Source organism: Parasteatoda tepidariorum, chromosome 4, assembly GCF_043381705.1.
Source record: "Parasteatoda tepidariorum isolate YZ-2023 chromosome 4, CAS_Ptep_4.0, whole genome shotgun sequence".
In the NCBI taxonomy this organism is placed as follows: domain Eukaryota; kingdom Metazoa; phylum Arthropoda; class Arachnida; order Araneae; family Theridiidae; genus Parasteatoda; species Parasteatoda tepidariorum.
In genome coordinates, this window is record NC_092207.1 from 13,457,825 (window position 1) to 13,470,405 (window position 12,581).

At 29.9% G+C, this 12,581-nt stretch overlaps 1 protein-coding gene across 1 annotated transcript in view; it reads left to right on the plus strand.

Annotated features, from left to right (window-relative positions):
• The first annotated feature begins 9,373 nt into the window (after positions 1 to 9,373).
• The window catches only part of LOC107451674 (uncharacterized), a 274,776-nt gene continuing 271,568 nt past the window's right edge, over positions 9,374 to 12,581 (plus strand). The window contains exon 1 of the mRNA XM_043047279.2: positions 9,374 to 9,798. Coding sequence (XP_042903213.1) covers positions 9,768 to 9,798 — 31 coding nt within the window. The 5' untranslated portion in view covers positions 9,374 to 9,767. The remainder of the gene's footprint in view (positions 9,799 to 12,581) is intronic.

The window sequence follows — 12,581 nt, forward strand, 5'->3', positions numbered from 1 at the left end:
GGCACGTCACCGATCACGAAGTTCACTATGACGCATATTAACAATTAAATAAAAATTCACAAAAAATTAACAAGCTAACAATAAATAACTAGCAAAGAAATTAACAGTTCTGCTTAAACTAATATCTTATAACCCTAATATGAGTTACTTGTCATCTAATCTGCAACAACAGAAGCCACACTGATGTTGCTTTAAGTTGAATTACGCTGGTAACTGAGACATTGCAAAATGTATTTTTTTTTCGTAGTAAATAAAGAGTTTTGAGTTGATAGTATTTAGTATTATTATTTACCCAATAATCACGAAGTCAAAACTATTTGCCGGCACGTCTATGACCTCATTAGACAATTTTTCAGAAAAAATGGCACGTTGGTGCATAAAGGTTCGCCACCCCTGATATAGGTGGATCAAATTATCCTAATAGCACAAGAATGTTAAATAAAACAGAGAGATAATTTACGCATGTTGCAAGACTATGATATATCATCTACAATTCAGAGTTGCTTATAGTTTCACAATATTTTTTTGTTGACGAAGCCTCGCGGTACTCCTTTGTAGGCTATGTAGCAATTTATAATACATAAAAACAATTATTTTCAATATACTTTAAAAAAAATCATACCTAAAACTAAATAGCTGTAGAAGCTCTCTCGATTTCTTCACCAACTAGTCTTAAACGGAAATATGCTTTTTTGTTCACAAAATCTTATAGTTTTAGAAAGTTTTGTAATTGATGTGCTATGGAGTATAATGTAATTGATCTGCTATTTTGAAAAAAATCTATATTTTTTTATAAAGTTATTTGGATTTAGACAGAAAAAGAATTAAAAGAACGTAAAATCTACTGAGTAGCTTTTTTGTTGTTTTGAGGTTTCTCAATTATGACTTACCTCATTTTGATTCACAGAAAAAGAAAATTTCTCCAGATTAACTGTTCGAAAAAACCCCGCGACTTCTAATATCCAAGAATAATCTAATATGAGGACATTACCTTAATGGACATTGAGTTGGACAAAGAACTGCTAATCTCTCTTATTTCTGGTATTTTCATTTCCTAGAGAATTACTTTCTAAGCTATTTAACCACTAATTCTGATCGTGAGCCTGAAACAAACCTCATATTAATTGGAAGAAAAAAAAATCAGCACACTCTTTATCAACGTGCAATCTATATAAACCTTCACTAATAAGATTTTTTAAAATCGTATTTTTTTTTTTTGGATATTTAGTGTTTTACGGACCATTCACAGACAGCTAGGCTACATATCACATTTGCTTTATCGCGATTTTAAATTTAAACTCAGTTAAATTATAAGAAAATGCCTGCTTTAAATATGAGGAGAAATATTTTACCTTAAAAATCAGAACGATTCCTGAAAAAGTATTATTTCATGTAACATAGTTAATATTTTTGAAAATTTACTGAAAACGCTGCGTGACTTCGAATTTTTTGCACTGATATATCATTTAAAAGCTTGAAAAAGACATAAAAATAAAAGTATTTTTTCCCTCTAAAATTTAAAACATTGTTAGACGTTTTTATTTATGCGAGAGTGTTATTTTTTAAAAACTTTTCTTAAAATGATGTACACAACTTTAATTGTGAAACCGCCAGGAAAGACCACCGCTGTGTTGGGACCTCCTCGATTTGAGACCACTTTTTTGGGAGGCACGGATTTTTTCCATAGAGTTTGAGTTAAAAAAAAACAATTCAGAGAGACCATCAAAACCTCTCCCATCTACAGGGGAAATCTCTGCACAAAATGCGAAAAAGTCAATTATGGAACACGGAGCCGCGATGGCTCAGGGGATAGAGCGTTCACCTTCCAATATGGCGAACCGGGTTCGAATCCCAGTCTATACGAATTCCGCATCCGGCTTGCATGGACCACAGTGCTGACGTGAAATATCCTCAGTGGTAGATTGATCATGGGTTAGAGTCTCCTTGCCCTCAGGCTAACCGTGGGAGGTTCTCGTGGTCTTCCTCTCCCTGTAACGCAAATGCGGGTTAGCTCCATCAAAAAGTCCTCCTCGAAGGCAAATTTCTCCCAATACTCGATCCAGGAGTTCCCTTGTCTTCTGAATTGGGTTCAAAATTACAAAGCTGTGGAGTCTAACATTAGTAGTCGTAAACCCATAAGATTGGGTCGGCTGTTCGAAAAATATTAACATATAAACGATATTAATAATATAAACAAAACAGATAAGTAAACTCAAATGTATTTTAAATATTTGCAAATGGCTCGTATTTAGTGAGTTTTTTTTTTTTTTTTTTTTGGACAATCTCTGAAAGAGATCGACAATAGTCAGAATGAACTAAAGACGATGCTAGGCAATGATTTATTTTTTAGAGTTGAAAATTAAATTAGAAAAAAAAATTTATTTTAGAAAAAAACTAAGCATCTTAAAGAAACAAACTTCTCATCTTTTTTCTTCCTGTTCTCATATTGTCTTATCTTCTTTTTTTTAAAATCATGATATAAAATTAAATGAAAAATTAAACAAAAAAACCACAATTGTTAATTTATTTAAAACAGTTCGATCATTCATATTTGGTAAATTTGTCTTTGCACATAATAATAACAATGTTTTTACTCGCAATAACTTTTATTGACTCTTAAATTGTATTAATCGATACCGTTTTTATGACGCCAACACAAGTGGCATTTCCGCACCAAGAAAATGACCCTGACGAAATTTAAAATTCAATCGAAAATCATGTACCTTCGATATCATTTTGAAATCAATGAAGGTAACCCCTTAGAACGACCAACCTCCATTAAAGACCATTTTACTGTTGAACAGAGAGTAGTGTCTCCCGAGTGGTTTTACTGTGTAACTTTGTAAATCAAAAGGGGTCACGTTGCGTCCTCAATTGAATATTTATCTACAACAAATGCACGGAGAAAAAAATAATTAATAAAATCAGAATGTACGGTATTTAAACCATTCAATTTTTCAGTTCATGTGGTAAGGGGCCGTTCAAAAAGTACGTACACAAAAATGGAGAAATTTTAACCCTCTCCCCCCTCCTTCGTGCATTACCGTACGTAAGGTCTTACTCCCCCCCTCTTAGAGTATATACATTTCTATTAGTCTTCCCCCCCTTTTTCATAAAAATTAAAATAATTATGTTTTAAATAAAATTAAATATTTATTTAAAATTATTTACTCATTTAAATTTTTAAACAGTAACACCCAACTTTATCTCTTTGGTGTATACTTATAATGTACGTACTTTGTATAATACCTCCCCCCCTCCCCATCGTACAAAACCGTACAAAATAGCAAATCCCCTCCCCCCCACCTTTCGGAATGTACGTACTTTTTGAACGGCCCCGAACGGTATACCGACATTCTATTTTTTAAAATTATAGTTCTCATAATCACACTATTTAGTAAAAAAAAATACAAAACTGAAAAGTAAATACAATAAAAATGATAAAATTACAAAATTTTACCTTATTTTACCCTCATATTGTAAAACCATATTTTGTTGTTAACTTTACCAAAATCATTACTAAAGCACTTCTTTACAAATTACCAAGCTTTAAAGTATTCCCTAAGTGCTAAAAACACGGTAAATTTTCCATATTCTAGGAGTTTTAACTACACTTTTTTTCCTCAATGTAGTTAACACTAACAATTTCGTTTCCGTTTCTGACAGTGATTTCCTAAAAATGTATTTAAAAAGTGGTGATAATGCACGTTTTTAAAATCGAAAAACATGAATTTTCGTTTTAAATTATCCTCAAAAGCATTAATGGTATAGTTTATCACAAAATATAACAAAAAAAAATATATACTTCATCAATTTTAAGAAGGACAGTAAAAAATATAATCCGATTACATTGGAATGTTTCAAATGTCAACAAAAATAGCCAAATCGGATTAAATTTACCGTCACGAATACTTTTAGGTTTTTCTCTAGGAAACCAAATGTTTTTTTTTTATGAAAGTGAGTATGTGTTGCTGTAAAAAAAAAGGACGTGGGATTAAATTTTATCGCTCGAATTTAAACAGTTTTAGAACTGTTTTAGTGAGAAAAAAAAAGCATGATTAAGAATTATAGCACATTTCTGTCAATGTTAAACTGGGAATTAATAAATTTTTGAACTTAGTAAACTCGATATTTAAAAAGAAGAGTTTTCATTAGCATTTTCAGAATGTTATTTCCTCAGAGCTTGTATCAGTGGTTACAAGCTGGCGGCCCGCAGGCCACGTCCGGCCCACGAAGCCTTTTTTTGTGGCCCGCGAACTAAAATATATCAGTTGTTATTTTATTTTTGTGGACAATTTTCGTAAAATATCTATATGGGTTCAAAATACTTTTCCCGATAATAAAAACCTAACTTCTTCGTTTCTGTGAAATTTATCACACCAATGGTGCAAAAAAAATATTTCTTAGGCTTTGCATCCACGAAAATATTTATTCAAATACAAAAACAATCGTGTATGTTGCTCTTTTTTATTTCATTTTTTCGTATTTTGTGAACATAATTTAGCATGTGTGTGTATCAGAAATTTTCTCGAGGAAATTCTCCAATTTAACTTCTTGAAACCACTCATTTTGGACGAAAATATTTACACACACATTTGTAAATTTTAAATTTAAAATGTAAATATCTATTCTCTGGTGGTTGCCACAGACAAACCTCAATTTTGTCATTGAACATTTTGTGTGCTACTATGTAAGTTTTAATACTAACCTTTTCAATAATCTTTTTTATATCTTAACAATTAGATATCTGTTGCACTTTAATTGTTTAATACATGGGTGCACATTAAAGTTATTGTAGCCCGAAAATTTTAATATGCAATTAAATATTTTTAAAAATCTACTTCTTATTTTAATTTGTGATTCAATACTTTAGTTTTGCACAACTTGGTAAAAATCTGACTGTAATATTTAATGTTCCTTCAAACATAAAAGAGTCCTACATAAGATTTTGATAAAGTTGCTGCCCGCCATTTGATTTGTGTTTTTAATTGTGGCCCCTGGCCTCATGTAAGTTGGAAATCTTTGTTCTATATCATGGAAAATTCTAGAGTATTCTCACGTAAAAAATAGTGCCAACTATTTAACTCAAAAGTAGTGTAGTGAAATATTACAGATAGCTTTTAATTCTTCGTGTTTCACTACACCAAGAACCAAAAAGTCCTAGAGTAATGAATGGAACGTCAGAAATGTTTTTTTACACTAGACACGAAGTAGCTGCTACAATTTTTAATATTCGGAGATATAATATGCACAGATAGAGTTAGTAAAGTTATTTTTACGAATCATTAACTTATACATTCGTTTTAAAAATTAAATTAGTTTGTGAATCAAGCATACACACAGTACAGAAAGAATACTAAGATCGTTGCAAATTAGACTTAATAGTATAAAATTATTTGAAACAATTAGATACGTGTAAATGACGTCATTGTCGAAAGATCGTGGCATTTGTTAATTCAGAAGCCAATCAAGGTCGGCAAACAAGCTTGACGTCACTGACAGGTATTCAATTAAATCTGATTTATATCACATGGTTAGGTGTAAGCACTTCTCTTCTTAACGAATTGCAAGTACCCAATAAGTATCCTTATTACAGAGCTAAAAACAACCATACATTTTGAAGCGGTGAACTTTTGTTTCTGTTGCAGCCTAGAAGAAATAGAAGAAAACTACAAATTCACGCCATCTTGTATTCACTTGAAAACAAGCTATTGGCGATATCCAAAATATGCCGAAATTGGTATTTTTAGAAGAGAAAATTAGTCATTCATATGCACGAATGCCGAAATTGGTGTTTTTGGAAGAGAAAATAACTCACAAATGATGTGAATGTACGGCGCTTGATTTTCAATTTCTCCATTATTGTTGCTCTGATTGGACTACTCTCTTTCGAGTGTAATGAAATCAGAACAACAATTGAAATTGAAAATCAAGCGCTGTGCATTCACATTATTTGTGAGTTATTTTCTCTTCCAAAAACACCAATTTCGGCATTCGTGCATATGAATGATTAATTTGGAGCTAACTTCAAATAAAGTGTTCCTTAGCACAATCTTTTGGATTGTTTAATTCCAAATTTAAAGAGATACTATGCCGCTGTTTTTACAATGGTATAGATGCTGAGGTAGATGTGATTTTTGAAGTTGGGTTCGTAATTTTTGAAATAGCGAAAAAAAACAGGTCAGCTATTTTTTAGCTATCAACAATTTTTTTCAGCCATTCATTAAGCTATCTGTCAGTCAGCTAATTTTTCAAAACGCATTTTTTCAAGACCTTAACTTTTTAACCATATTGCTGAAATTCATTTTTTAAAATAGAATATGTGCCCTTAAAATATTTTCTTCTTAAAATATTAAAATGGAAAATACATTTGAATTTTAAAATATTTGTAAAATCTACATCGAAAATTTCTGTACGTAAATTATATGTTATTTCATAAATACCAAACTGTTCTTGTTATTCATAAGAGCTGGTCTTGTTATTTCATAAATACAGCCAAACCATCCAGTTTTAAACATTGTTAAAGAATTCTTAACAAGGAAGTAATATAATACAAACTTATAAAGGTCATTATTAATTGTTTTATTTCATTGTAAAATGATTGATAATTATGATAAATAATAATAAGTCCACTCCTGTTTATCTATTTGAATTGTTAAGAAAAATAAGTATCCAATATTTATGTTCGCGTCTTAAAATTTATAGTGATAAATAAAGTTTTAATAAATCACTCGTCATATTTTCACAGTATTCATTGTCCGGCAAAAACAAGTTGAAAATTGAAAAATATGATAACTTCCAACTTTTTTTTTAAATTTAGAGTCAGCCAAAAATTTTAATTCCTAGTATTGGCTGTGACGGAGAAGAAAAAAAATTTTATATTATAAGATGACATTATTTTAAGTTAACAAAACTTGCATTTAATTTTTCTTTAATTGTAATAGTGAAAAAAGTATAAAAACAACTTTAATTGGAGGGCCGTGCTGATTTAAGACTGCACATGAATTACTGGACATGGACATTTTTTAAATTAAATTAAGTGACATCCTTTTACATTTATGTACAAAGTACTTACAATGTAAAAAATAACTGTAAATTCTACAGAAAAAAAAAACATTTTGCCCAGAAAAAAAAAACTGTTTAAAGAAAAAGACGGATTTTTTTCTGCTCTTAACCGTTATACGCGAAATCTAAAAAAACTGCATTTTTTACGGACTTTCTTTGTATACTTGACGATTTAAAGTTGTTTTGTTGACAAAACTGTTTTTCTCTGGATTAAAACTGTCAATTCAAATTCTAGTTTTCTCCATTCAGTTTTGTTTACCGTACGATAACTTAAAATTTTTTTTTCAAATCCTTTTACGATAATTTTCTATGTTTATTCTAACTTTTCTGAAATTATTTTATAGTTTTGAGCATCATATAAATAAAACTGCTAATTGATTTTACCGTCAAAATGATACTCAACCAGATTATTGTGTTTCGGTACATGTTAATTTTTTAGTAAATTAAATTTCCAGAGAATTTCTTAACGCTGAGTCACTATAGTTTGAAATATTTTAACATTTAAGTATGATTTGAATAAGACTTTTTGGATAAACATCATAATAAGTTTAAGATTTTTCTTTTCGTCCTAATGAAAACTTGGCTCAAGAGATAAAGCACTTGAATCCCAATAAGGTATCCCAGGTTCTGATCCCAGCGTTGATTAGTCATACAAATTATGCTCGTGGCTTTTAACTGTCCACAATACTTATAAAGATATATTTTGTTAAAAAAAACAGTAATTATCTGCTTAAAAAGCAGATGCCCCAGTTTTTAAATAACAGTTTATATTTTTAAATAACAGCTATAATTTTTAAATTACAGGGGTTTTATATTGGCACCACCACCTGACAGTTTTTCCGTTAATTTAACAGATTCAAAAGGTGTCATTTTTGCAACAAACTAATCTTTAATATGGTTTCCAAATAGATACTTTACAAGTTTTCCACTTGATAGCAGCATAATACACCAAAACATTCAATTGCCCTAACGGAAATTGTTATGCTTTTCTCCAAAACCACCCTTTAGTGGACATTTTAACGTGCAATTTAGAAATCTGGCTTATCATTATTTTTCACAAAACCTTTTATTTATAAGATTGTGCATGTAGTTAAAAGACAATGTAGTAATGAAGCATATTGATATAGCACTTCCTTCAATTTGTTTTGAATATGATTTATTTTTTAAATAAACTTTTAAGTAGTTTTTGTTCATGGATCACTAAGTTGAATTTAAATTAAACATTAAAAAATGCAAATTAATTTTTCCCACAAGTTTTATTTATTTATTTAATTATTTATTTTACTTTTTCTTAAGAATTTAGGGAGAAACTTATCCTTATGGTGGAATCCCTGGCTGTCGAGCAATCCATGAGAGGTATTTTTGATACTTCCTCTCATGTATCGAAAATGCTGGTTTGTTCCATCAAAATACCATCTACGAAGGCTTATTTGTCTTGTTACTTGCACTAGTGTTCCAAGAATCCCCTTGTCTTCTGTGTTGGGTTCAAAATTACAAGGCAAAGAGGAGAACATAAGGTTTTCATAGTAGCAGAAAATATTTAAAGACACGCTCAGTCATTAAACATTTTATAAAGTTTTATCGAATTTTTTTTCAATCTAAAAGTTCCACTTTGTCAATCAGACTAGTTTATTTAAGTCAATCTTTAAATCCCTCGCTTAGTAAAATATGTTTAATTTAAAATAATGAGATTTCAGAGAAAATGCCAGTAAATTAAGCTTTAAACTTGAAATGTTTCGAGCAAATGCAAACATCATTCGCATTCTTTAGCTCAAAATTTTTAACAAACTTAACATTAAATGCCCAACACAAGGAGTAAAAACTGTAACAAATTCTATATTCAAACTAATAGCGTACTTATTTATAATGAGGTTTATTACTCGCATTTATTCATAGAATATGGTAGTTTACTGGGAATTATTAATCTGAGCTCCATCACAAAATTTATTGGGTATATTCAGTTCCGTTTACGATCATATTGGAACGTATAGCAAAAAATTGGAAGAAGTGGATCATATTGAAACGTGTAGAAAGAAAGAAATCGAAAACCTTTTTCTTGAATATGGAAAAATATTGTTTAATGAAAATGCTAACAAAAACGTTAAAGCGTATCACCGATGACTATATGTATCAAATGCAGTGATCCGAGTGATATAACATGAAGTAAATCCATCCAAAAACTTCTTAGGACCCCCTCACGTACCTACAGGTAGTTCATCAACCAACTTTCTCTATCTAACCACATTTACCACCAGGAGGCGCTTAATCTCCGCCACCCCACGAGGGAAGGACCCACGAAGTTAGGAAACAACCTCCAATCCTTGCCGAGATCTCTTTTCGGCAGCATCTTCCTCTCGCGTCATCTGTTGCTCTTGGGCCTCTCTCTCGCATGCTATTCGGACACGCTGCATCTTTCCGTCTCATTATATTTCTCACTAAACGAGATATCATCTTTCCGAAGTTCGTTCCTAGTAACCGGCACTAGAACGATAAAAGATTTCCTTTCCGTTCTGCGAACTTTTTTCTGTGAAAAAAGTTTACCAGAAAGTGTGGTGGTATTCAGTGGAGGATTAAACACAGGATTACCATAAAAGGAATGTGTTGTTGTCCATGTGCTGTTGTGTTCACACGTCGTCCTTCAAGGATTGTACCGTATCACCGCGTGAGTCTGTAGCCAACAGTGGAGCCATCCCGAGTTCTAAATGGTGCAGCGGAGGTTTATTTTTACCCAAGGTAAGGAACGTTTTTTTTCATTCTCTCTCTTTTTTTTCTCGAGAACTTTTTCTGTCGTCTCGCTCCTCTGGCATGCTCATTCGAAGTGTTGTCTCCTGTGTTGCATTCTACGTATTTTAGACGTAGGCGATCGGAGTTTGAGGTTCATTCTTTCACAACTCCCTTTTTTTAGTTCTATTTTTTTTTGTCGTCCATTAATATTTTAGTCACTTGAAATTAAAGGGTGGGTAGCTGGCGCCGAGTGAACTTGTGGCTTTTTGTGCACTTGAATATTGAGGACACATTTTCTTTGTAAAGAATGAAACTATGCCAAGCACTCACAAAAGCAAATCCAAGGTTTTACAGTGCAGTGTTGTATGAAATATTATAAGCTTTTATGCGGATTCCAATGTTTCATATTTAAAAAAAGCAAATTTACATAAATACGTTTTTTTAAGAATCCAAAGTTCTAAATTGAGGTGTTATATAAAATTGTATGAACTTGTATGTGGATTCCAAAGTTTCATATTTAAAAAATAAAGCCACTTAGTATTTTAAATCTGACTCCAGATTTTACATTGCGGTATTATAGAGAATTGTATAAGCTTGTATGTTGATTCCAAAGTTTTATATTCAAAAAGCAAATCCACATAAATATTTTTAAGAAAAGTCCACGGTTTTATATTGAGGAATTTTATAAACTTGTACCTGAATTCTAAAGTTTTGTATTTAAAAATCAAATCTACATAAATTTTTTTTTAAAAAATCCAAGGTTTCAAATTGAGGCGTTACATAAAATTGTATAAGCTTGTATGTGGATTCCAAACTTGATGACATAAATATTTAAAATATTTACGTAATAACTTACTTAATAAATTACATGTTATGTCACTACTTATGAGCAGTGCGAATATATATATATATATGAGTTGAATAATTTTTGTTTATGAACTCAAACACACACACAGATGTAATTTTAAAGTAATATTTATATTAGTAGTTTGTCTTTTGACTCTAAAATTAATGACTTAGATATTTTTCTGAAAATATTCCAAATAATTTATACTATAGTATAATCATTTATGTATTATTTTATTACATAATTTATCTTATCAAAACTTACAATAGCAAATTAATTTTTAACGATGTTCAGTTAGTTAATATATTATATTAACTTAGTTCATGTAATATAATAACTTAAGTTTTTTTATGTAAAAAAAGTTCGTATTAATTAAATTTACTGTCCCTTTAAATATTCTATAAATATCTTGAAAGAAAGGCAGATAAAGTTGCTTTTTTACTAGAAAATTTGACTAGAATTTTTATTGAATAAATAAATTTATAAGTTTCCATAATTATTTTTTAATCTTTTTAAAAATAATAACTTCAAAGAATTACGAGATATTATTAATTTAGAAAGTTTTAAATATTTTTGAAATATAAGTGAAAGAATTCCTAAATTTTAAAAGAAAAATAAGGATAATATTCAACTTGAAATTATCTATATCATTTCTCCTAAGTTTTGTTGATATTACTATGCACTGGTAATTTCGAGAAAAAAATGTTGCAAACATATTACGCGTTAAAACTTTTTTGATAATACCTTGCTAATCCTTCAATGCTGATAATACAGTAAATGTTTTTAACTATTATTATTAAACAGTAGAATACTCATATAATATCTCAAGTATTGTTGCGAAAAAATATTATTATTATGAAGAAAAAAATTCTTTACACACATTCCATATTTTTTTATAATATCTTCAATGCCGGTTTCATAGTGGAATAAAAGATAATTTTTAAAGCAATATAACTGTTATATAATTATTTTTGAGAAAAATATTACAAACCTAATACACGCTATATCTTTTTTGATAATACCTTGTTAATCCTTCAATGCCGGTTTGGTAGTGGAATAAAAATTAATTATTATTATCAAGCAGTATAACAGTCATATGATCTCTGTAACAATGTTGCGAAAAATTTTATTTTTGAGAAAAAAATATTTGAAACTTATTCCTTGTTACAACTTATTTTATAATACGTTGCTAATCCTTCTATGCCGGTTTGATAGTTTAATAAAAATTTATTATTATTATCAAGCAATGAAACACTCATATAATGTCTCAAACATCGTTATGAAAAAAATTATTTTTGAAAAAAAATTACAAGCATATTGCACGTTAGATCTTTTTTATAATACTTTTCTAATCCTTCAATACAGGTTTGAATGTGGGATAAGAATAATTTATTATTATCAAGCTAATAAAGCTACATAACACTCATTTAATGATATATAATGTCTTTCATAACACTCATATAATGACATGACACATATATAATATCTCATCGATTGTTGCCATGAGTGAGAATAGCCTTAGATATTTTTTTAAAAAAGTTGAATTTATATTAGCCTGTAGCTACGCATTCTACACTGAGAAAAAATATGGCCAAAACTATCAGAATATGGTAACATTTACCGTGTTTCTGACTCTATGGGGCAGTAGTTTCCGGAGTTCGGTAATTAAATGTCGTAAAATTTGGTAATTTTATTCATGGTGATTTAGAACACGACATAAGGACTAATTTTTCAGTTAAATTCACTTTTCAGTTTTGTACTAAATGTATAGAAAAAAGAACTATAATTTTGAAATCCAGAATTTCCGGTAAACTATTTCCAGATGAAAGTAAAAGTTATAAAGATATGTTAATTAGTTAAGGCAGACGACATTTTAAGTTACGAAATCAGAGACAAAATCGTACCTTGTCTGAATAAACATATCTTTTTGTCTGGGGATTCGGAT